The sequence below is a fragment of the Pelecanus crispus genome, chromosome 11 (assembly GCF_030463565.1).
Source record: "Pelecanus crispus isolate bPelCri1 chromosome 11, bPelCri1.pri, whole genome shotgun sequence".
NCBI lineage: Eukaryota > Metazoa > Chordata > Aves > Pelecaniformes > Pelecanidae > Pelecanus > Pelecanus crispus.
Genome location: NC_134653.1, coordinates 25,547,688 through 25,573,669, shown reverse-complemented (window position 1 = coordinate 25,573,669; position 25,982 = coordinate 25,547,688). Strand labels below are relative to the sequence as shown.

Genomic DNA, 25,982 nt, shown 5'->3' with positions numbered 1-25,982 from the left:
GTCTCCTCCTCGGGCCGGGGCCGTGGGCTCGCCTCGGCGGGCCCGGCGCTCCTGCCCTCCGCCTGCGTCCCGCCGTTGCTAGGTGACCGCTCCGCTCACCTCTGACCCCGGGGGCGGGGCCTCAGCACAGCCAATGGCAGCTCGCACTCCGCTCGCCGAGAGCCCGCCCCTTCCTTCCCGTGCTGAATGCGTGATGTTATTAGCCCACCGCCACCTCGGGCCAATCGGCATCCCCCAGTGGCCGGAGAGGCAGCACCGCTACCCAATGGCGAGACCTAGCGCGGGAGGGAGGAGGAGGCGGGAAAAATCCGGATCCTCTCGCAGGGCCCGAGGGCCGGTGGTGGGCGGGGCGGAGCGGGGATTGGCGGGAGGGAGGGAGGCTCAGCCTCTGCGGGAGAGGCCCACGCCGCCGCGGCCAATGAGAGGCGAGGGGGCGGGGCCGCGCGCGCCGGGCGCTGAGGAGCGGTGTCGCAGCGGCCGCGGGCGCCGGTTCGGCGGGGCCGGGCCGTGTCCGGGTGCCGGCGGCGGGGGGTCCCTGGGGGCCGCAGGCACGAGGGGCTGGCGGGGGGCAGGCGCGCCTGCGGGCTGCCCGAGGGCTCCGCAGAAGCTGGGGGCGGGGGGCGCGGCGGGGCCGGTTTGCGCGGGCCGGGGGCGGCGGGGCTGGGGGGGAGCCTGGGGAGGGCGCCGGGCCGGGGCCTCCACAGCGCGGTGACAGCCCCGTCTCGGTGTCCCTCTCTCCTAGGCCGCGGGAGGAGCCCGGTCTCGGCCGCTCTGCCTGCTGCCCAGCCGCAGAGGCTCACGTCCCGGCCCTCGGTGCAGCCCTGCGGGCGCCTCGGCCCGGGGCCCGTGCCCGGCAGCGGCGCGGTCGGCCTGTTGCTGTGGGAGATGCGGCCTCCGCCGTGACTTCTTCCTGCCCTCGCCACGGCCTGCAAGGAAGGAGACGGGGAGAGTAACAGCTGCGTGGCAGTGCCGGTTGTGGAGCGTCCCTGTGACACTGTCCAGGGCCTGCTTGGTTTTTCTTTTCCTCCACCTTTTAAAGAAATCCATGACTTTGTGACAGTGACATCACCCAGTAAAAAGCCTACGGGAACTTCATGTGTGCAGACTCAAACTCTTTTGCTCCCACTTTCCCCTTCCCACCTGAAATCGAGGCGTTTTGGCATGACTGGGGAAAGAGCTATGTGTGACGGTGACACTTAGCATCATGCTGGCTCCGGATGCGTCACACCCGCCTGCTTCTTGTTGTGCTGAGTGGTCAGGAGTTTGTCAAGAAGCACTTTCTTTTGCCTCGGTGCTGTACTGTGAGCCGTGCACTGACTGGAATAGGCAGCCCAGACCTGACTTTTTGAATTTAGCTTTTGCATAAATACTGCCATTGAGTCTAGCATCCTGCGCTGCTTTTCAAAAGCAAATAACTAGATCCTTTTCTGAGCTGTGGCTTCTAGAGATGGGTACACATACCTTTATATTCTTATGTCTAGAAGACACCCCTGATAGAAGACTTTCTGGGGAGAGTTTTTGACATAAGCATTTTACAAGTGGAACTAAAAAAAGGTGTTTAAAGTTCTTGGAGTAGGAGCCTCTGAAGGGACAGGATGGCTGTGAGCATGGATGATGACGTTCCCCTCATCCTCACCCTGGATGACAGTGGAAGCAGCGCCTCGGCCCCTCTAGATGACCTGGATCGGGAGGAGCTGCCTAATGAAAGTAAGATCGCTTTGTCGTTGTTTCCTGCCTGCTGTGATGGCCTCGCTTGTTTTTTCTCTTTGTGGTGGCTGGTCTTTCTTGTGCTTGCCGAGACCTGAAACTCTCAGAGCTGTCATTCAGCATCCCAGCAGCTGCCTGAGAAAATCAGATCAGGAAGGTGCTTATTGTGTTGCTTGTTTACTCACAGCACCCGTGTTACACCAAGAGGGTGGAGGACACTGGATGGACGGGTCCTACCGATGCCACTTCTAACGCACATGTTTTGTGGTTTCCATGTGACCTGTGACCTCATTGTCCTTAAGCTCAATTCTCCTTTCCTGCACATTGGCCCAGAGCGTCTCCTTTTCTTGGCACTGACCCGCCACGCCGTACCGCTGTCCCGAGCTGTTAGGTACAGCAGCTGCAATTACGTCATGTAGTATTTTCCTTGCGCTATAAAGGATCTGCCCTTTGCACTGTTGTTTTGCCTATTTCTAGTTTACATTCTCATTTTTGCAATAAGGAAAGTGATACGTGTTGATAAGTCCCTTTAACATCTTTATTGTATTCTTATCAAAGAACCTGGAGTACTTTTAGACAATATATTCATACTCCTGTTAGCCCCAGGTATTTAGTGGGGCAGAGCCAGCCTGTGAGTGTTGGGAGGTGGAAAACAAAAGCCACCATCTCATAGAAGCATTGCTTCTTCCTCAGTATATCTTTGTTAAAGCCATCACCCCGCACCAGGTGAGATGGGAACAGCAGATGTGTTCAGTTCAAGCATGTTCAGTGAGTTTCTGTTTTATATCTCACTGAATGTATTTGAGCAGTTTTGTTCAACACATGCCATTGACTTCCAATTGGCATTGCAGGTATATGCACAGGTCTTGTGATCCTATTCAAGCCCTTGCTGCCACCAGCTTAACATCTGTAACAAATAAATGGTTTCCTGGCCTGGCATCCCTTTTTTCTACATTATACCTCTATTCCATACTGCCTCTGTGACTCTGTGATTTGATTTCTCTCTTGCAGTCCTATGGGTTCCCTTAATTTTCTCCTTCTGTGACTTCCTGAGGCAGTAGCTAGTTTCGGACAATCCAGATTCCTCCTCGCTCCTCCTCCTCCTCTCACCCCCCTGCAATACACATCCCTGGCTACAATGCCCAGTTGACTTTCTCCAAGCTCTGCTGCATTGTTGCTCCATCACATCTGCTCTGTTGCATGTTTGTTTTTTAAAGTTTAGCTTTCTATTTTTAAGTTAAATAGAGGAGAGATTGCTTCCTCTGTCCACTGGTGTATTTATAGGCTTTCTTGTGACTAATTTTAATCACTATTCTCTCATCTTTTTCTTCCACCCACCTCCCATCCCTTTAAAGAAGTTGTGTGAGGTTTATCATTTGGTTAAAGCCAATACAACTGTGTTAAAGTGCAAGTGCGAGAATGAACATATTAATAAATCAAAATATTCCACAATCTGCTTCCCTTAAAATACAGGGAAATTGTTTAGGGACCAATTTTGTGCTTCTTAAAAGATCACTTTGTGCTTTTTGAGAATTCATTTCCTGGAGTTCTTCGAATGAAGTGTCTCTTGGTATTGAAGAACTGTTATTTTGCTATATGTTTTAATCACTGTTAAAATTGAATTGGCTGAAAAAAATATAAAGCTTATTCTATGCAAGTGATACTGAATGATACGGAGCCTTCTGAAGTCAGTGGGTGCTGTGAGAGTGGGATGAAAGATTAGAAGAGGAAGGCTGGCATAAACAACTTGAAAGGCACATTTATCTCTGAGAAGCGGGAAGCTTAAATTAGTGAGTGAGCAGACAAACGCCATCACTTGCAAAAGTAAGCTTGTTTAAAAAACAGAACATGTAGTCCAGCTTTCCTCTTTGCCTGCGAAGAAAATCTACTGTGAAATGCAGAAAAGTTGTGTCTCATGGAGTCTGTGAGGAATTCAAATGTTTCCCCCTGTTCTGCCTCCACTCCTCTGCTGAGGACTGAAATGACATTAACAGAACTGTGTAATTTCACGTTTTCATTGAGGCTTGTCTTTTTCAGGGAAAAAAAAGTATGTGAGAAGTCCTTTTCAGTAGAGGAAGAGCCTGCCAGGGTGATAATGAGGGGACAGCATGGGGACAGGAAAAGTCAGGAGGCTGTTTCCTTCTGGTTTTGTCTTCCTTATGCCTAAACTCTCTTAATAAAATATTCAGTCAGAACTTGGAGGAATAGCTCACTTGTTACTGTGCCTGACCATCGACTCCTAGGGATTTGGTGGCAGGTTAAACATAGAGCTTTTATTTAAGTGTGTCCCCAGATACCACCTGGAGCTGTTTGCAGTGAAGGACCCATCATCCTCTTCCCAGGTGACACCGAGGGCAAGACAAAGTGGGTGTAACCACCCTTATGTTAAATCACACATTTGAGGTTGATAATAATTAAGTTGCAGTCTTGTTTTGTGTTGCTGTGTCAATGAACATCTCTAAATTTTAATCATATTCCAGCCTGTCACGACCATCTTGCTAAGTGCTATATATCTGTGTGATTTCAGTATATCAACTCTCATGTTTTTTAAGGAACTTCTTGTGCTTTTTTTTTAAAAAAAAAAAACAACTTGATCCATGATGTAGCTTTGTTCCAATCAGGTCCTTGGATAATTGAATTTGTAGTTTTGGACTTTTGGTGTTGATTGTCTGGAAATGCAGACAAGTTACCGGGTTGAAATAAGTAGTAACGGGGTTTTCTGAAAGCAAGCTTGTTGCAGAATTAAAAAGAAAGGACTAAAGTGCAAGAGTGTGTTCCTTTCCGAACCGCAGAAGAGTCCTCTTCTGGGTAAGTGAATGTCTTGGGGTTAGAATAAAAGAAAGCTAAATGAGAAAACGGTGTGGAAAATTACATTCTTAAAGAAAATGTCCAGCTGCAAAAATTAATCTCCCTAATCATACAGCTCTTAAGCACTTAATGGGAGAAAATACTTGCATGGGGAGGAATATTAAAACTCTGCCTTCCTTGGCTTGTGCTGGGATACACGTCTTCCAGGGAGCTCCCATTTACAGCCACAGTGAAAGGTCAGAATCCTGCAAAGTTGACAGGAATTCAGACCACATCCAGAAAAGTGTGGTCCCTGTGGTGCCAGTGGTTTTCTGACTACAACATGTAGGACTGTGGTGCTGGGTAGTTTTTCTTTCAAGCTCCAACAGCTGAAGGAGAGAGAGAGAAGCACTTTCATCACTTGAATCCACGCTAATTAATATGATGCTGTCATTCCCTAGTACACCTTATCTGAGAATCTGAGTGCTGTACACAATCTAATTAAGCTTCCCAGCACCTATCTGAGGTGAATGACTAATATTAACTGAATTTCTGTAGAAGGCAAAAATGGGGATGCAATCCTTGCGTGACCTTTCCCAAAATTGCGTACTGAAAATGGTGAGAAGTAGCTGGGGTTTAGTGATTTCCAGTCCCTCACCTGAACTCCTGGGAAGCGTTCGAACGGGGTTCTTAAAATATCTCAAAGTGCGAGGTATGTTTTCCATACACAAAGGCAGCGTGGATAGCCTTGAAACTCTAGGACAGTGTCTCTCCTTGAGCTGATGGGAACTATAAGCAATAAATGAGTGCACATTGATTTATCCTGTATTAGATCAGATACAAGATTCTCCTTTGCCTCCTGCATGGAAATTGCTGTAGCCTCAAGTGGAGTTTCAGTGTGTTCAGAGCAGAAAGTACAGCTCAAAGTGTTGTACAGGGAACAATATGATATTGTATGTCTGTTTCTCCCGCACAATGGATTATGGCAAGTGGAAGAAGTCATCTTTAAACTCTGGGTTTTTATAAGAAAGCAACTGCATCTGCTATTGAGGTAAAAATGAATTATTGTGTATGTGTAGGGAGGTGGGGGGAGCAACTGCAACAGCGAAGTGCGATGTTTTCTAGAAGGATTGTTGGAAAATGGGAAGTTACAACTTTGAATGTTGAGGTTTCAGCTGAGCTTTTGCAATCTTGGTTTCTGCTGCCTGAAGAGTAAATTGTCAGGAAAACTGGAGCCAGCCTGGCCTTTTGGGTGGAAAGAGGGTTGTTGACGAATGTGCCTGCGTGCCTGTGCACTGCTGTGAAGGAGAAGGTGGCCCAAAGTGTGTAAAGAAAATGCCATTTCACTGTTGGTGAAGTTGGAGGGGCTGCCCAAGGTGCACTTGGTGAGGAATGTGACTTTGGCCAAGGCAAGCAGTGACTGCCTCTGAGACTTGGTTGTGCATCTAAAATGGAGTGTGGTGTGTGCTGTGCTTCCTGGAGCTGCTGGAAAGGAGGAGGGCCTCTTCCCCTGCCTTGCTTCTCCCCATCGGCCCAGTTCCTTGATAAAATGCATAAGAGGCTTTCGGCAAAGCTGTTCTTTTGTAACAGGCTGATAGAAACTCTGTGATGTTCCTGGACACAGAGCCTAATTATGGCATTAATGGATGTCGTAAACAACAAACTTGTCTTTTTTTTTAAAACATTAATTTACTAATCCACAGGTAGTCATGCTTGTGGGGTGACCCAGGATTGGGGGCAGTTAATGTTGTTCGTTTGAGACATATGAGCCACCTGGATTTTGATGTGTTCAGTAATCAATACAACCTGAAGTAATATAACTCTCTTCTGTGTTGGATCTGGTTCCAGAACATGTTTGTATCAGCAGTGAGAGAAAGTAAGTCTGTGTAGTCCACAGCTTTAACTCATCTGGTCAATGAGTCCCTGCTCTTCAAACATCCCTGTTGCCTTCTTCCTACCACTGCTTCCTTTAGTGCCATCCATGGATGAAAGAGATTTCCAGGTGTAAAACAAGTGTATGTTTTCTGATGGGCTAAGGAACGAACAGAGAATAAATACCTGACCTTTGGGGAAATGCTGTAACCACACAATCTCTTAGTAGCTGTGCTTCTTGAGGAACCACTTTAATTGCTGTGAAAACATTCTGTCTTTGCTACCTTTGAAGGAAAATAGGCGTTTTAAATGTCAGCCATCTAGTAGATTTAATAAATCCTTCAGAATCTGTAGTTTTTGATCCTTGTGTGAAAGTAAGGATTTCGAAGATGGTTATTTGGACTTGGGCACTAGTTATGAAATGCTGTAGCTAATTGGTGTGAAGAAATAGGGGATGAGGGAACAAGCAAATGCTTGTGATGGACCTGGCAGATCCCGAGATCTCTGACAGCAAGGCTCTTAAACAGCCTTTTGGATTATCTGGTGGCTTTCTTGGATGCTACGCAAGATATTTTCTCGCGTCATGGCTCCTCGTTCTACTGATTTGCCTTCAATTAGTTCCAGTAGCAGTGCTTCCGATGCTGCGTTTAGAGGTGAAGCATGGCCAGAGCACAGGACTGGGATCTCATTTTCGGAAGCAATCTAGTTCTGCTGTTGAAGCTGCTCCTCCTTGTATCTGGGGTAAGTCAGTTAACGTCACTGTGGTTAACACCTCTCATCTGTATAGTGCAGATTACACCTTTGGTGGGAATGGACAGGTAGGCTTCATTACTTTGTTATGAAGAGGTGCTGTTTTGCATTGCTGTGCATGATGTGGTTTTCTTACTATGTACCTGCTTAAAATTTATATAGAGGGGAATTTTTTCTGAAGCACAAGTGGTAGTTCGGTGCTGGATTGTTGTTTATGCCTCTGAAAGTCTAATTTCTCCAACCTAACAGCCTTGCATTTTGCAACTTCTGCCAGTGCTTCTCTAATCCTTTCCTGGCCTAGATGACTTATAATGAATGTTTTAAGCAAGCAAAGCGAAGCAAAACTGCCTCTGAGATGAGTGAGGGGTGAAAATCTTGGAAAGGGAAATGAACACCCAAAACATAAGGAGATTATTGTTTTCTCCTTCAGTACAATTCGTTTCCCTGGGTGATGAGCTCTGTAAACTCGGAGAAGGAGGTAAATGCTGCTTTTTAGGAGATGTTTGGTATCTTTTGATATGATGTTAGAAATAGTGGAAAATGTGTTTCTGCTCTTAAGTTCCAAATGCATCATCCCCTGGAATCTCATTTATCCTGAGAATTCAAGTTTTAAGGCAGGACCGACTGCCTTTGCTGTGCTTAAATACTTGCTGTAATGAGAGGGTAGAGCTGGTACCTTTGATTCAAGAGAAACCGTGCTGTGTTGTCCAGGACTCACAAAAGCATTTGTATCGAGACATTCTCAACGTGACTCTGTAAATGTGGTACCTATAGAAGAAAAACCATGAGCAGAGTAAAGTACTAGGAGGTATTGCGGGCTGCAGTTATCTTGTGTATTTTTTTCGAGCCTGCCTTGTTTTCTTAGCCCTGCAGGAGATCGGTTTGCACAATGCACACATTGTGTGTTTCACAGTAGGATGCTTTGTCAAACAGAATCTCTACACTGTTGACTCTTTCACGCAGCAAAAAAAAAATCCTAGTGATTTCATCTTGAATGCCCCATGCTGTTCAAATCTGAGGGAGTAAAAGCGTATACAAGGTAAGGAAGACTTGGGTTAGTGTTCCATTATCCTGGAGTCAAATGGTTCTTTCTCCTTTGTCATCTCCCGGAGCACTAGCGATGGGTATCATCTTTCATGCATGCTCACTGTAAATTAGGGAGGATGCTGCAGAGGGGGCTGAGGAGTCTGGCAGCTTCTTCTCGCTCCTTTCGTGAAGACGGGAGTAATGACCTTGATGCTTTGAGGGACGCAGCCCGCTCCCTTCGTGTGTCTCTTCTCTAGTACACAGCTCTCATCTTTTTGGTGTGAGAGCAGAAGAACAAGCTAGGCTAAATGTTTTCTCCCCAAGCTGATTGCTGTAGTTGGAAGATGTGGGGCTAAGGGCATGTGCTGTGGCATTGGAGGGCTCTGCTTTTCGAACAGGTGGTCCTGGAACTATAAAAGATGTTAAGGAGTTTGAAAGTGTTCAAGCTGCAATTTTAAATCGACAACTTTCCAGCTCTAACCGGTCACTCCTCAGCCACCGCAGCTGACTTGGGAACATTTGGCTCAGGAAGCGGAACAACAGTTGGAAACAAATAGTGATTAGTTTTTTCATGGCTTCCCAGGGAACGCATCAGTTTGTTCGCTTTTCCCCTCATTTTTGTGATTCCTGTGGATTTTTAAGGCACTGTAGATGCAGGATGTTCACTTTAGCCAAGCTTGCTTACTGGCAGATTAAAATGAGCAAAGGCTGAGCACGCTGAGTTCACTCATCATAACCAATATGATGCTTCTCAGAACTTCCTTTGCCCTTGGTATCTTCACCGAGGAATCCTGCCTGCTGCCGTCAGCCCCCCTGCGTTGAAATCCCATTTTACCCATTTGAATGCTGTAAGAAGTGCTGTATAAACTAAACAGGAGCATCTGTGAAGTGGTTAGAGTTGTTGTTGATTGCCTTTTCCTTATTGCCTTCAGGGGATTTAAGCTTGAATTTGCTGGAAGTAGAATTTATGAGCCAGAACGCTCCATTTCTGATCCTTAAGCTGGGAAAAGTGCGGTGAATTTGATAGGTCTTTCTCTTGCCTCCAATGTCTCTGGCTTTTGATCTGGACCTTGCAGGGCTCTCCCCGTGTCTTTAGCATAATTGCTTTTTGCATGTTGAGAAGATGCCTGATTTTTACATGACTGCTTTCTTTATGGAGAGCTGTAGGAGCAGCTTTAGGATTTCATCCATCTGCTTCTAGTGAGCAGTTCAGCAGGAAGCTCGTGCACATGAACTGCTGGTCTTTTCATCTGGGAGAGAGGGAGGCAGAAAAGGTGTGTTCGCATTGATCCACCGCAGCACTGTACGGTTGATGAAAGATCCCGAGGGTGACAAGAGGAGACTGCTGTGATTTGAATCATAGTGTCGGGGTTTGAAGCTTGTATCCAGTGCTGCTTTTATAATCATGATCTGGTGTTGTCTGTTGGGAACAAAAGGCTTTTCTTTTCCTGCTTATATGGGTGAATAAAATGTAGGATGTATCTCTGCACAGCCGTGTTAAACCCCCTGATTCTGTGGGGCTGGACACCTTAGCTACTCTCTTACGTTTCCTACGTGACTGCCTAGTACATGCGTATATGTTTATGTTATCATCTGGGAATTTCTGATCATCTGTATTTTATTCTAACTATAGCTATTTTTCTGAGAACACTTTCACTATCCTCAATGGATTTGGGAAAGTTTATTGTACAAAAGTAATGTAGCCTGCTAAAGGATTTCACTACCATGCACAAATATGTTCCTGTTCTTCGTTAACTAAATGAAGAAATGCCTGTAGAATTAAGACTAAGTGATCAATCCTGCAAGTGGGAGCACTGAAAACTCCCCAGGGTCAAATTGTACTGGTGAGTTGGCTATGTCATTTACAGGATAATCAGATGTGGGAGGAGGAAGGAAGGGATGCCAACCTCTACAGCTAGTGCTTTTGCGGCTGCTGGCTGTAGGCGTGGGGCTCCAGAGGAAGAGTGTAAGGGCAGAAGTTTTGACTAATACAATATTTCCACAGTCTGTCCCCTTTTTTCTGTGGCAAGGTCACCCTGACTGGAGGGGATCTGTGCCTGGTGAGAGGCACAAGAGCTGTAGTGTAATCCATCTTGTAAATGCAGTGTTCCTACAACACAAAACAGTGATGTCCAGCTGGTTATTTAGTTAGGTAGTGGTGAGTCACTGCAGAAATAGGAAAATGCTGTTGTTTGTTGCCCATTTGCTTGTTTTTCATGGTGCAGAGGGGAACATTGTTTCTCCAGGGTGCTGAGCACACCAGAAGTACTGGAAATGTGGTTGAAGAGAGGAACACTTGCTGAGACTGGTTTGCTCTGTGGTTCTGCCTTGTTACCTGCCAAGTAGTATTAAATGCTCTGCTTTTTCTGAACTGCTGGCAGGTGCAAACAAGTGACCGCTTTGGTCCTGCCTGTATTAAGTAAATGCTTGCAAGCAACTTCCTACAGAGAATTTTGGCATTGGGGCTGGGGGGGGGGAAAGTGACCAAGGCAAAGCCTCTTCCTTTCAAATACGAGGCTGGTGGCAGGAATTTATCTGTAGCGGCTGCAAAGGGGAAAGACTTCAAAACATTGAAAATTATTCATATACTTTGAGAGAGCACAAATGCATACAAAACAAAAATGCTAATGAAAGCTTTAAAGCTGTTGGAGAGGCAGCAAAATGTCACAGTACAGACATGCCTGTGCTGGCTAACATGAAAGCCGCTGTACCGCTATGTAGCAAACGAAGAAATAGAAACTGGGAGTGGAGGAAAATCACAAACAGAAATGTGGTCAGCAGAGTTAAAGGTGCTCTGAAGGACTTGAGAAATAAAAAGACATGTTAAGTGATACTGGTCTGTTAGGAATTCAAGGTTGAACACTGGTCAATAATGCTATGGGGAAGCTCAGGAAATACTGTATGTATTCTGCATTTGTTAAAAAGCCAGATGACCTGGTCATCGTATGATCTATTCTTCCATTCCTGCAGTAAATAAAGTAGAGATTAAACAGCTGATTCTAAAGGTAGGCAGATGACTTTTTATTCTTCCTTAAGGCTGCAGGTGAGGCAGTCTGAATATGGCTGTGATAGTGACTTTCTGCCAGCCCCAAAAGGCATTTTGCACCAGGTGGGAGATTGCAGACCAGCCAGCCAAATGAGGTTTCCAGGCAAAATAATGGGAAACCAGCAATAGCTCTTCTAAAATCTGGATTTAAAGGACAGTTTTTCACGTCAGTCAGCGTGGGTTTATGAAAAAGTGAGTGTCATATGAACCTTAAGTCATGCATTGACTTATTTTGTGAGGTTACAAGATAGACTGACAGTGTTTTGAGAAGATACTTGTTTTGGCACCCATGCGGCATTTTGATTGAGGAAGTGAATAGTACGAATCAACACTGTGTAGCTAATGGCTCTGCAAGCTGGCTGACGGACAGGTCTCAATCCAACTGGTTATTGGGACTGGTTAGTGAATAGGTACGTTATTAGCAGAGACTGTCACAGGGGTTAGATTTTGTCCCTGTGCCAACTGCAACATTTCTTTCTGATCTGGAAGGAAAAAAAAAAAAGAAGCAATTTCTGATCAAGTTAGGAGATGCCATAGGTTGAGGGCATAGTATGAGTGAGGAGGGGAGCTTAGTGATTAGAACTACTCAGCAAGATGGATGCAGGCAAACCACATGCGTATTGCTATGATCAGCTGTAGGGTTGTGCATCTGCAAGGGTGGAGAGGGCTGCCTTGGCGAGCAGAGAGGCTGAGCTCAGTCTGATTTAATGAGCAACTGAGCTGAAAGTGAGCATGCGGGACACTTGTCCAGTGAGTCAGTGAGTGTATTCCTTGGTCCTTCCAATAAGAATAATGATTAGGGTAGGTAGGTAGGTGATGTTGGCATCTGTGCTGGCTTGAGTAATCAATGTGTTCATGCTTGGCATGTTTCTAGTGCCCTTGCTCCAGCTCATCCAAGATCCAAGGGACTTAAAGGTAGCTTCAGTAAATGGGTAACAGTGGAATTGTGTCTGTTGGTTGAAGCTGAGGAAATTCAGACAAGGAATAAGGCACGTATTTGACAGTATGGTTAATGTTTGGAACCACTTCGTCAGAGTTGGAGAGGGTTCTGCAGTGCTGGAAGACTTTTGAGGTCAAAATCATCCATTTTCTGAAGATACGCTTCTGTATGAGGACTGTAGGACTTGAAGGAAGGATGAGTTGAAGGAAAGCCCACTGGCAGCTGGTTTGCAGATGTCAAACTAATGGTTTAACTCCTTCCTTCCTCTCCAGCCATTACATGTAACCTCTTCAGTTCCTGCCAGTAGCGGTTACTACCAAATGTGCAGAAGTCTTTTTTTTCTTAATGGAGAACCGTTATGTGGCACTGGAGGCTGGGGTTTTCCCTATTCTTCTACATGCATCTTCCTCTGAAGTTGGCTGCTTCTCTTTCCTGTCTGAGACACAATGACGAGACAGAGGAGATGGGGCAGTGTTGTGTTTCAAAAGAACCAATGTGGTGGAGAATTGTTCTAACACCACAAAATGCAATTACCTACTTCTTACTACTGTACCACAATAAATAACTTTCATTGGCCTCAGCCTGTCGTGGTAAGACATTAGAGTTTTGCCATGATATTGTTATTTAACTTAATTTACCTCAATTTCTTGCTGTCCTCCTCTCTTCAGGGCTGAAAGGTCAGTATGGCACATACCTTATCTGGCACATGTATGGCACATGCCTACTCTGTTCTAGTCCTGCTCCAGTGCTGGGTGGCCATGCAGGAGGTTTGTTGTCCAAACTAATAGTGGTTTCTCACATAAGGAAAGTGCTTCCTCTCTGCTTCCTACTGCTAACATTGCAACTTTCCCGGGGAGCTGCTGGTGGCTGGAACTGGCAGTCGGACCTGGCAGCACACTGCTTGTGTTAAAAAGGCCAGATTGCAGCTTAATCAAACGTCTTTCCAAACTGCATCAGGAAAATCCAAAGGCTCTGCTTTGGAGAATTGAAACGAGGAACATGCTCTTAAAATGCTGAGGTGGTGTTACTGATGGTAAAGCAGATCTTTAACATGTTAAAATCATGAGGCATTGGTTTCCATCTTTGGAACAAAAAGAGGAAATTCCCTCACGTAACAGGATGCGTTAAAGAAATGCTGTATCTGAGGGATTCTGATACTGTCTCTTTCCCTTTCTGTTACTTCCTCAAAAATTATGAATTATAAATGTCTGTGTGTATGTGTATGTCATGTCTGGCCTCTCTCATGAGCCGTAGCCTTAGGCAGAGCTTGTCTCAGGTTTTTTTTTGTTGTTATTGCTGGGTTGAGCAAGAACTATATTATTTCCAGTTGTGTTTTCCATTCAAAATTAGTTGTTTCATAGAGCCCCTCAATGGCTCGGATGTTTAATTCCAGTTACAGAATAATTTTATCTCTGTGTCTGTAAAGCCTTTGTTGCTGTGATATGACCGGACTGACAAGATTATATAGCATATTAGTTCTTAAAAGGATGGGTAATGTAAGGTTGTAGGCGATCCTTCTGTTGTGGCTTTGACTTCTCCTTTTGGTGGTAGGGAGGTTCATTTGTTAAGGTCAGAAATAAAGGATACAAAACTGGTAGCAATTTGGCTTAACACACAAGCGAGATTCTTAATTATCTTTTCCTAGCACAACCTTTCCTTTTATTTGAGTTTTACTGGTTAAAAATGCTTTGGTTTTGACTTTGCAGCTATGTTAAGAAGCGGGTGCTTCTGTGTTATACGGTCTCAGACTGTGCAAGTGCCTGGTTCCGGCTCTCCTTATGGTATTTCATGGACTTTCTCATGCAGGAGGGTTTAGTCACACATCTGTCAGAAAGGAGCTTTGTCCACAAAGGGAGAGAGGGCTTAGGCATGTGGTGGTTTGCATGAGCTGCTGGAAGGCCGCGCAGCCGAGGAGCAAGAGCTAGTGGGGTAGGTAATGTTACTCTTACAGGATGCGGCGCTCTGAATCGAGGAGTGATCCTCTTCCATTTCACTATTGACTGCTGCAGCAGCTTTTGAGCTGTGTGGTCTGGCGTACTAGTGAGCTATGGGAGGCTTTTAGGGGTCAGGGCAAAGTGGCCTCTTTGAGGGTGACAAAGCATCCATCAGTTCGTCTTCAGCCACTGAAGCCTCTCACTAACCTAATTGTGGATCCCAAACATCCCAAAAGGGAGGGATCTGTCCCTCTGCCTCTTGCTGCTACATATGCAGGAGTGAAAACTGTCCAGCGATCAAACATCTTCTGGTCAAAACTTCCCACGTAACATTGCAAGAGAAAAAAATCAAGTCACGGAGTGGCTCAGCGTTGAGACCAAAGGAGAATAGATGCCCTGAAGAGATGAGGAAGTAAACTGCACAGATGAGAATGTCCAACCAGCCGACCTTGGCTAGCGTAGATAGGTAAAATTATCCTCATCCTTGTTTTCTTAGAAGCCTTTAACTTTTTTTTTCCTTCTTTCTTACAGATGCCTCTTTTTGTCCCCAGCAGAGTGGTGCAGGGAGTAAACATCCAAGTGAATCATCATAGCTCATGCCCCATTTGAAATGGTTAGCAAGCCGTAGAGCAAACAGTTAACTAAATACTGGCTCTGACCCACTCAGAGCAAGAGCTAGTTGGAGCCACGGCTTCTGCTGAGAGAAAATAATTTCCTACCATGCTTCAGCTCTTCTGTCGTTGTGTTTAGCTTGTGCATCAGGGTTTTTACATGTGTGCAGTGCAGATGTTAGCAAGGATACAGTGGTCCTCTAATTAAATAATGCAGGGCTTAAGTTGTCTTCAATATAAGAAGATAGGCGGCACAATTGATAAGAGGCAATAATATATAAAAAGTGGCTTACCATGCTGAGGGACATCTGCTCATCCTTCATGTGGATTCAGCTCCCTGTAGTGTGGTGGATGATAGCGTGAAGTGAGCTCGTGTTGATGCTGTAGGAACTCACTGGATTCTCGAATAAAGGCAAGGGCGGTAGACTTCAGTCGCCTCGTACCACTAACAGGAAGTGGCAACAGCCATATTTTTTTTAAAACTTTTCTGTGTTAAATAGGAAGCTGAAGTGACTTTATTTGTTGAGCATCACAGCAAGCGAGTGCTGTGAGAATATAGTAAGACAAAGAGCCCTGAGGCCTTTGCATATGTTTCTGCTGTGCCATTGTCTCTAAGGAAGAGCATGACTCAGTTACGCTGACTTGAAATATTCAGAAGTATATTATTTCTCTTGCAACAGAAAGGCTTGGCACTGCACTCTGCTGGAGATGCCCTGTTTTTCCTAGGCAACAAACTGATAGTAAATTGTTTAGACTTCCTCATGGCTGTTATTCGTTCCCATAACACCCCCTGAAAACAGGATGGGTGCTAGGATATTTTGGGCTGCAAAGATCAGTCCTGCGATGCTCCTGTTGGCACAGCGCTGAACTGGCAGTCAGGCACTAAAGGCAGTGATTTCACTCTCTGTCTCTCTCACCTCCGAGATGTTTGGCCAAGTGCCAAACCAGCTGTGCTTTCCAGGCGGCTTCCAGCTTTTTTTCTCCCGGGTAGGTGAGTCTGGCCTTGAAGAGACAAATGCACGCATGTTCATGCCTCAGCACTTAAAGAAAAGGAGCAGTTTCTTATCAACCACATTGGAGCGGGGAGAGAAGATAAATCCTCTGGAGGTGAAGCTACATGGCATGTAAGCACTTGGAAGGGAAAATGCCATCGTTGGTGCTGGTACAACTCCAACATACTTGACACTTCAGGATTCTGCTGTTTCCTGGCCAGAGCTGCTTCTCGGCTTTGCCTGGATTGTGTTGTAGTACTGCTAAAATCTTGGCTTTGGGACTGAAGGTACCTGTACAGCTTGTGCTGGGGAAGGGTGGCCATCTACTTTGTTTCATGGTTTTTTTCATGGAGTTGCATCTTCTGTAGTGCATGCTCCATGTGGTTCAGCTGATGAGGGCTTTCTGGGAGAGAGGAGCACTTCTGGTTGTCTTTGACAGATAAATGCTGTCCTCCTTCTGCAGCTTTGTTCATCCTCAGTGCAGCCTTGGGGAGTGAAACAGTCGAAGGAGCTGGCAGCTTAGCCAGCATGGGGATCCTACGCTGGGACAAGTCTTGTACATGTGGTCAGGAGGCCCAGGAACCCCATGGGCAGCTCTGGGGCTGCTGGGATCTGCCTTCTTCCATGGAAGAATGAACGTGTGTTCAGTGTTGCTGGATGTCCGGTTATGTTTCTTTTAAACTGAAAGCATTAGCTCTGTGACTAGCTGAGTCTGGGTAACTAGACGTGAATACAATCAAGATGGATGGTATAAGGAACGGAGATGGTGTGGCAGTAAAGAATACAGCAAAGCCTGAAAAGAAATGGCTCCAGTTAAATGGTACAAGGAACGGAGATGGTGTGGCAGTAAAGAATACAGCAAAGCCTGAAAAGAAATGGCTCCAGTTAAATGGTACAGCAGTCATTGCGATGAGGGACTGCAACTGAGTGAATCACAGACTGCTTTGTGCCCCTTTTCCTGCTTGCAAAGGGATTGGAGCTGGCCAGGGAGACCTTTGTGCTGGAAAGGTCAGGTTGCATGTCTGTGTGGACCCTTGCACCGAACTTGTAAAGCGTTTGCTCAACTCCAGGAAGTCACATTTGCCTTGGACAGCCTGCACTGCTGGAAGCGTGTCCAGCTCCAACAGAAAAAGGCATGGCTCCTGTGAAAATACATAGCTGGCAAGTGTGTTCCCTAACAGGGTTCATGCCTCTTTCCAAAGAAGAAATAATGACTATAAGGGTAGGGATAAATACAAGACAGCAGTTCTTACAAACAAGGTTGCAAGAAGGAAAGAAAGGACAAAGTTGGTACCAGATTATATTTAATTAAGAAGGAATCTGATGGTTAACTGACAATTTGGCCTTCTCTTTCCCTGTCCTCCTCCTCTGTGGCCCAGTGGCTGGTGCACTGCAGAGTGTTTTATCAGCTGACATGTCTCTGGTTCTCCGAGATGGTTACTGGAGCTGCCCGGAGCGTATGCCCTGGACAGCTTGACCTTTCCTGACTGCAGGAGGTAACGCCTTGCTTACTTTTCTCTCTTGCTGCTCTATTTGGTGCATTCACTTGCAGGAACCTTGTGAATGAAGCAATGTGAACCAATGTGAATGAAGTTGTGTCCTGTCTCCTAAGTCAAGTGTCCTTGGCATTTCTTTTTTCGCCTATCAAGAGAAATATTACTTGCACATGTGCAACTCATTAGACGAGTAACTTACATATTGCTGTCTTATATTGACTACACAGGTGATACGTAAACAGTGTGAATGACAGATTTAACTATAAGAATATTTTTGTTGAATTATGTCACTTGCCCTGCCTTCCACACAGTTGGCAGAGTTCTGTCATCACAGGTATACTTGCTAAAATAGCCATATCTGGACAGGATGGGAACTAGCAGACCTACCATCAAGACCTTCCTCAGCCTTTTAGGAGAAAGGCCTGGTAAGTCCAGTAAAGGCACATGGCTTTGGAGTCAGTCGAGGAGCTAATTAGAGGCATCTCAGTCTGTTTCGTTGTAATGCCATAAAAAGTGTGCTATCTAGAAAGCAGAACATCTGGCAAACAGGCTAACGAGAGCCAGACTTGGGGAGCTCTGAGGCAAATGTAAGAGCTACCCTGTAGAGTTTGTTTATAACTCTTTGAATTTGTAAGAGGTTACTAGTTTGTTGGATTTTTTAAAATTATTATTTATTAAAACAAATGCAGACACCAAAGATCAAACAATGAAAGTCCAAATTGACTTCAGTTTGACATATAATAGCCTGGCTGGGAAGGGTGATTTCTCCCTGGTTTCTGTGAATGTTTTCTGTCCGTTATTCTGCTCTCAGCCCTGCCCTTGAGATCCCCTGTGGCTGCATGAGCTCCTCCAAATGAGAGGAGTTTGTTTGCTCTCTCAGCAAATGGAGAGTTTTTCCTTCCCCTAAGTAGGGAATTTGTTTTGCAAAAGGAGAGGTTTGGGCTCGGGAAAGTTTATGCTGCTTCCCTTTCTTTCTTTTTTGTTTTTTGTTTTTTATTGTAATGATGACATATGGAAACTATTTACACAGGAGCATGCTCTGCTGCACTGAATGGAAATGTTGGAGTCCCGGCAGTATCGTTCCGGATGCCTTGTGTAAGCAGCCAGCTGGTTTTGCTTTTTCTTTTTTTCTCTTTTCTTTTTTTCCCCTCCCTCTCTCCCTTTTCAGGGAACGTCTGGGATAAGTTACACAAGTGTGGAAGGAAGCTTTGCCATCTGTGAACAGCTCAGTTCGTTTACTTTGTCATGCTCCTTGTACTGTGAACTTCACAAATATATATTTTCTTTTTTTGCTGGGGGGAGGGAAGACTCCTTGCTGTGACTAGTCAGCACTTTGACTTCTTTCCCATTAGTTGTTCATGTTCGCTGGTGAGCACATTCTGCTATATGCCAAAATAAGAGAGCATGGCACATGAAGCCTTGCTTTACCACTGTGCTCCTGCTTAAAAGCTCTTTGTCCTGCAGCTAAGCCTTCCAACAACTTGCACTTAGAAACATCCTGCTGCTAAGACAGTGATAGGGAAGCGATTTAACTGAAGTCCAAGCCACCTTCCTCAGAGGGGAGGGGAGAAAACATTTAGTTCTGCAGAGAGCAGAGGAAAAATCTTTTGTGTGTGGTTTTCCCTTGAGGAAGCTGCGAAATTGAGGATCGGCTTTCGGAGGGGAGGGAGGGAGGGAGGAAGGAACTTCAGATCTGACTTGTCTCCCTCTCCCCAACTCCGAACACAAGCATGCCCTCTTCCTGATGCAGTGCCTGCCATGCGGTGGAGAGAGCCGCCTGCCATCTACTTTGAGGATTACGGGAGTCCTGTGGAGAGATCCTCCTATCTCATTGAGCTCAATACTAATGGTAAATGCCGTCGGGGATGTTCTGCAGCACGAGCTGAGCGGAGCGGAGGTTGCATTAGTCTGTGTCATTGTTATCATGGGAGCAGCTGAGGAAATTAGCTAGCTGGAGGGCTGCCAAACAAACAGTCAGAGGGTTGCTTTTCAAATTTATTATTATTTTTATTATTATTTATTACCCAGATGATGCTGTTGCCTCAGGGATGCTAGATCAACCTTCTGGTACCTGATGGGGAAGGAGCTGATCCACAGAATGCAGCTCCCCACCGGAACACTTCACCAGTACATTTTCTGTTGTCTGTGCCTAGAAAGATGATGTCTGGTTTAGACAGGAGAAAAACATCTTGGTTTCTAGAGTTATTTTTTGTTTCTGATTTGCATCTTTGAGTGCTGTTTTGTATTTGCAACCTTGATCTCACTGGGACATCTCTTCTGTTTCAGCTGCGAGTCCTCTGTGTGAAATGCAGACAGGGGTCCTGGGTTTTTACTGTGGTGTATCTTTTCCTAGTGTTGATCCTTTTCAAAGAGAGTTTGGTCTTTGTGATAGAAATACTTTAGTGTTATGGGTAGTTTTGGCATCTTTTTGTAGGGTACAGTGTTTTGGTGTTTTGTTTAATGCTACAAACCTTTGCTGATTGACCACAGTATGTTTTGATGTTCTTAAATTTTGTATATGCTGTAATGCTCCAATAACATGGTAATATTGTAAGCAACCTGTTTAATATGTCCCTCTTCCCCAAAAGAGCTAGTCCAGCCAAGGTGTTGATTCTGTGCTTTTTCAGTATCCCCTGAACCGTGTGAGGTGAATCACACTCAGATTTTCTCCGAACGCTTGCTGTGTTTCGAAGGTGAGTTATGGAAAGGCCCGAAACTCCGGCTCCTGTTAGCACCTTCACAGTTGTTGCTGGTTTGTGCAAGGCATCCTGTGGCCTCGCCCCAGACACCAGGCAATGAAGGAGCTGTGGGTGACGTGCTGTAGAGCTGCCCAGGTAACATCATGGATGGCACATACGGCTCTGGGCATCTTCTGATTATCTGTGAAAAGAAGAGGTTGCACTCTGTGCTCCAATGTACCAGTTGCTGTGCTCCTTCGCAAAGTTTGGGGGTGTTTGACAGCTCTGCGCCTGTCTGTGGTAATGCTTGAGGTGTTTGAGGCTGGGGGCTGGCGGCCACTTTGTGCTCTGCCTCTACTGTGACCCAGCTTAGTGCCCCACAGAGGGGAAGGCAGGCAGGAGGGGGCTGCAGTGTGTTTTGGCTGGCAGCGAACGATCTGTTAGGATGGAAATGAGGATTGGAAAATACTTGTCTTCTGGGCAGTAAACACCTTCAGCAGCGAGTTCAGGTTCTGATGAAGATGTGCTCCTTTTGCAACTCAGTTAAGCATTAAATGCAAAAAGGTTTTTGCTACCAGGCTGCAGTTTGAGGGAGTCTGTCTCTTTGAAACACATATACAGTAAAAGCTTCGTAAAGAATAACATTTAAGAACTTTTTAGAGCTTAGAACGTGAAGCTGCTGATTTTTGCAAATTGCTGTCATCTTTTACTTAGAAGGCAAACAAACCCAGAAAACTGCCATTCCAGTTCTGTGGATAAATAAAATCTCCGTCATTCAGTTTTTTCAAGAATTGTGCTCATTTGAGGTGTAAAAAGGGTGTGGGGGAGGAATCGGCCTCATTCAAACATTCGTCCAGATTTTGAGTGGTATTTTAAGGGTATGGGGGAAGCAAGGAAGAGAAATAGGCTTAAATGCTGCAGGATTCTCAGCGGTCTGAGTATGCAATCTGGAAAGCCTTCACAAATCCCAGATAAATGTTATCTTAATTTGATCTGAGGGTGGAAAAGGCAGTTGTGGCTCTGTATTGTTGAATGGGTTTCTGCCTCTGTCAGGAGCACACAGTGCCATTCCTCTCAATGGATGCAGTTTTTGGCGTGGACTCTCTCCCCACTCCTGAGGGTGATCTAGAAAGACTGAATCAGTAATTCAATGAGGATTATTTTGTCATAGCAAAGAGATGCAGCAAATCTTCAGCATGCTGACATGAGAGAGGAAAAGAAACTCATTGTAATTTTTCCCACTCTTAGATAACTTCTTGTAAGACAGAGAAAACAAGCTACCACATCACAGCTTCTGTGCTTATAACAAGTGGGAAATTAGCACTTTTGGACTGGCAAGATCATTTTCACACATACCCTTTTTGGGAACATGAGGCACTGGAGGAGGGAAGACTCTACTGAGAGCAAGAACAAACTTGTGGTTTGGGTAATGATTGCAGCTCTGGAGAACTGAGTGTGTGGACAGCTCCACCACAGGTTTCACGCATGGCCCTAAGCAGGTCTCGCTTCTGTGGGGTTTCTGCTCAGTATTCTTTGTCAAAGGTGCAAAATAAAAATCCCAGTCCCACAAGAAGAAACCAAGTGACATTCCCTTTTTGAACAATAATTGTCTTCATGCATGTTTTTCATGTGTCTTAATAGCACTGAGGCTGTAGGATGCAAAAAATAGCAAGTATTCTGGAGTTCATGTACCTGCCCTGAGTATCTCTCCCGTAGGAAGGGCTCTGTGTATGTGTAGCTGTGCTTGGGAGTTGCTTTTTGCAATGGAATTGTATTTTTTAATGAAATTTTTAGTTATGAAATCTGGTACAAATGTTCATTGTTTTATAGTGCTTTATTGATGAGAGACACGCTCTTAGAAGTTTCAAAATCAATCTATGGGATATGAACAGAAAATTAATCTTGCTGTTTGTTTTCATCAGAGGAGTATTGGTACTTATCTGCACCAAAAAGAGTGTTGCAAGGATGCATTGTTTAATGACTCTGTAGAGCTCTGAAAAATTAGGCTTTCTACTGAAAATACTGACTGCTGCTATTAGTGTACTATACAGCTTCTGTACTCAGACTGGTTTCCCTTGCCTGTGGTAGTCTAGTACTCCATTCTTCTGTGGTCTCTTCTACCATTAAATGTGAAAAGGCAGTGTTCCTTTAGCAAGCCCACTTTTATTTTGTGGTTTGGACACCCTTGGAGACTTCTAGCTGTTAGCTGCCTGTTTATAGTTTATGACTGCTGATAGTGTGCTACGAACTTGACAGCACAGATCTCCTGAGCCAGGAGACCTGCTTATTGTATTAAATAGGATGCTGTCTCTTTTGATGATCTGGGAGCATTCCCGTGTTGAAGTGCTGAGTTTGAGTGTGTCTCTTAAAAGCTCCTACATGGGAAGAGTCAATTTGTCTGCATACAAGCTGCCAGTTTCCTGGGTACTCTGCCACCTCTTGATGCTTGTCTCTGGTCCCAGTGCCTGGCTTGTTTGCATGCCTCCTGATCAATCTCAGCTCACTTAATTGTAAATCAATTTTTCTCTTATTGTACTGATGCAGATGGAGGTAGCTATGACGTTATTAATGATGCATCCAGCCCTGCTGCGGGGGACTGCTGTGCGCAGCAAAGCTCTACCAGGCACAACTGGGAAATGAACTACCAAGAGGCAGCAATCTACCTCCAGGTGAGCCCTGCTGTTTGGTATATTGTGTGAAAAATGGACTTCTGAAACTGTCATAGTTCTTGATTATAAGAAACAAAGAGCTTCAGTTTTGAGGTTAAAAAATTTGGTGCTTTGCAAAGGAATCTACTCAAAGAGTGGGAACATGCTGCAAGTGCCTTCAGATGGGCTCTGGCAAGTCATTTAGGAGCAACTGAACAAGCTACCCATCCTCTCCCATGTCTCCTAGTGCTAAGGACTGTAGTAGTTGAGGGATTTGGCACATGTTCAGTTCTGCCGCCTTACCATGGAGATTGCTGTAACTTGTCATAGATTGTCACTTTATATCTTCAGTCACTCTGGGGTGAGTCGTCAGTGCTCTCCTGGAGACATCTTATGTTCTGGAACTGCAGGTCCTAATCCTGCCTTGGCCACAGATTTCATGGGTGGTCCTGGGATGCTCATTTAGCATCAGTCAAGCCCTGCAGGTCATGTAAGACACAAGAGAAGACAGAAGTCTTGATTTCTACAGGAAGAAAGCATGCTGAGATTAGGATCAGCCCAGGAGTGAAATCTATCCTATTTAAAAAGAAAAAAACAAACCAACCAACCCCACCCATGCTCTATTCACAGGAAACACCATCGTTATAATATTTTTAAGATCGCCGTACAGTCTAGTGTGATGAATTAGGTACCAAAACTGAGCTTCTCCCAGAGCTGGCCAGTCTGAAATTGTTGCTGATTCCCTTACTGTCCTTCCTGCTTCTCTTTGTTCCCTTTCAAAGGCTCTGCATTGCAGCTTGAGATGCTTTGGACCCAGTTAGGTTTTTTGCTTAAGTCGCTGCAAGGTGATTGAAACCATTTGTTCCTCCCTGCTCCTACCCCACAGGACTAAGAAGTATTGCTTCTCTGACATTTTAAAACCGGGTAGGCTTGGACCTTGGTAATACTTTAGCTTTGTCGTATGCTAGAGCAGCACTAACAATATAATGGTAGCTCTGGCCCCTCCCAGGCTTTTGTTTAAACTCATGATTATTGGAGATGCTCTGCAAAGGGTCATTGAGTTGCTGCAGTGTCTGATGGTAATGTACGCAGCAGGCTTGGCCCTTCAGATGCAGATTATTCTTGCTGCTGCCTTGACCAATGGTCATAATGACAATGTCCTTGAAATGAAGTAGACATAACTTAAAGAGCATGCAGATTGTTTATTTGAACCAGTAGCTGCAGGCAAGAGTGTCTTATCTGAATAAGAGGACTTCGTTGTCCAGCAACGTTTTGAATTGCTTGGCTACCAAGAGGCAGAATTTAGACTATTTTTCATTCTGCAAGTGTGTTTTGTCAGGCGTGAATAAGAATGCCCTGCTGATCTAAGCTAGCGCTCTCTTTGAGTGGGGGGGCTTGCGTTTTATGGAGCTTGCTGCTGGGTTTTGTCCTGCTCACAATCTGGCTCACTGACCCGGCAGTGTTTGTTTGTTCTTAAACAGAATGTGAGCTTGCCTGTGAGATGAGTAAATGAGAAACATTTGAAATCCTCTTCTGAATTACTCTTGAGAATGCTTCACTTCTTAAAGGAGATCCTGTTCCCTGACCTTGTTATCCATTTGCAATCACAGTTATTCTGCTTTGATAGTAATAGCTTACTGTCCTTACAGTAATTGCTTACTTGGAAAGATGTTAATTTAAAAAACAAAACAAAACAAACCCCCAAAAAACCCCCCAGCAAACAACTTCTTGTGCATCTGAGTGTCCCAGCTAGGGAAAAATGATCTTTTATGAGAGTTTCCAAAGAGGCAGCAAGTTTCCTGTGAGTGACTAAAGCTCCCTTGCTTAAACCATTGACTCAAGAAAGAGAAGTTGTTGGGTGGTTCTGCACGAAAAACCTCCAAATTCTCCCCAAATTAAGTTTTTTCCTAGAGGTAAAAATAGTAATGATGTAGCTGTTTAAAAATCAGTTGTAGGCAAACTGTTAAGATGGAGTATCTGACCTTTTAATGTTAATTAAGCTTTCTAGTTAAGAGGGAATGACAAATCAGCATAGAGACTTGTTAATTTTTCATGGAGCCTGTCTCTCACATTCCTGAAGCAGAAAACACTGCGTGTGCTCCAGTGTTTTCTCCCAGACATTTTGCAAGACCAAGATAAGGAGGAGCAACTGTCAGGCAGATGCCCTGGAGCTTATCTGTGTGTTTCTGTTGTGTCCTGCAGAAGTTTAATCAAAGAAGTCTGTAAACTGTGTGGAAGTGGTTGCAAATAAATGGAGTGCTGTGTTTATGTTGGGGTGTTGACTAAAGTTTCTTTGCCTACCTTTATAAACTCTTTCAGCACTCATCCTCATTTTGAAAAGGCTCAAGGGCTCTGAAGCAGGAGCTTGTGGATGTTAATGAGTTTCATGACTGAAATATGCTTATGAACAGAAGGGGATGTCCCGTGTGTGTAGAGTTCATTCCTCAATAAACAGATCAATGTCAGGCTGTAAAGTGGGAATAGTCTGTTGGGAATTGTATCTAATCCTTATAAAAGTCTGCGTTCTGCATGTGGAAAGCTCTGTTATAGTACCAAGAGTCACTAATGCTGTCTCTTCTTTATTCCTGCTGCCTTAGGAAGGAGAAAATAATGATAAGTTCTTCACTCACCCCAAAAACGCCAAAGCAGTTGCTGCCTACCTCTTTGCACACAATCACCTTTTCTACCTAATGGAGCTGAGCACAGCACTGCTTCTCCTGTTGCTATCTCTCTGCGAGGCGCCAGCTGTTCCTATGCTCCGTCTTGGCATCTTTGTAAGTACTTTGGGGCAAAATGAAGAAGTCTGCCTGTTTTGCATGGGTGGGTAAGAGGAAAAAGAAGGCTAAAGACAGAGGAAGAACATAGAAATAGTAGGAAAAAAACCACTCTGCATTGTTCTGTAAACTGGTTGACAGCAGATAATGTCAACCAGCAAAACATCCGACACCTGGGGGTGTTGGTTGACAGCTGGCTGAACATGAGCCAGCAGTGTGCCCAGGTGGCCAAGAAGGCCAACAGCATCCTGGCTTGCATCAGGAATAGTGTGGCCAGCAGGAGCAGGGAGGTGATCGTCCCCCTGTACTCAGCATTGGTGAGGCCACACCTAGAATACTGTGTCCAGTTTTGGGCCCCTCACTACAAGAAAGACATTGAGGTGCTGGAGCGTGTTCAGAGAAGGGCAACAAAGCTGGTGAAGGGTCTGGAGCACAGGCCTTATGAGGAGTGGCTGAGGGAACTGGGGTTGTTTAGTCCGGAGAACAGGAGGCTGAGGGGAGACCTTATCGCTCTCTACAACTACCTGAAAGGAGGGTGTAGTGAGGTGGGTGTTGGTCTCTTCTCCCAAGTCGTTAGCGATAGGACAAGAGGAAATGGGCTCAAGCTGCATCAGGGGAGGTTTAGATTGGATATTAGGAAAAATTTCTTCACGGAAGGGGTAGTCAAGCATTGGAACAGGCTGCCCAGAGAAGTGGTGGAGTCACCATCCCTGGAAGTGTT

The 25,982-nt window shown here is 45.2% G+C and overlaps 1 protein-coding gene across 2 annotated transcripts in view; it reads left to right on the top strand.

Moving 5' to 3' along the window:
- Nucleotides 1-1,220: 1,220 nt before the first annotated feature.
- The window catches only part of TPCN1 (two pore segment channel 1), a 47,616-nt gene continuing 22,854 nt past the window's right edge, over nucleotides 1,221-25,982 (top strand). The window contains exons 1-3 of one of the 2 annotated variants that reach the window (XM_009483321.2): nucleotides 1,221-1,707; nucleotides 22,384-22,508; nucleotides 25,085-25,261. In XM_009483321.2, the coding sequence (XP_009481596.1) occupies nucleotides 1,596-1,707; nucleotides 22,384-22,508; nucleotides 25,085-25,261 (414 nt within the window). In that variant the 5' untranslated portion in view covers nucleotides 1,221-1,595. Of the gene's footprint in view, nucleotides 1,708-18,964; nucleotides 19,011-22,383; nucleotides 22,509-25,084; nucleotides 25,262-25,982 lie in introns of those variants that run through there. The other variant, XM_075718767.1, reaches the window with a different exon arrangement.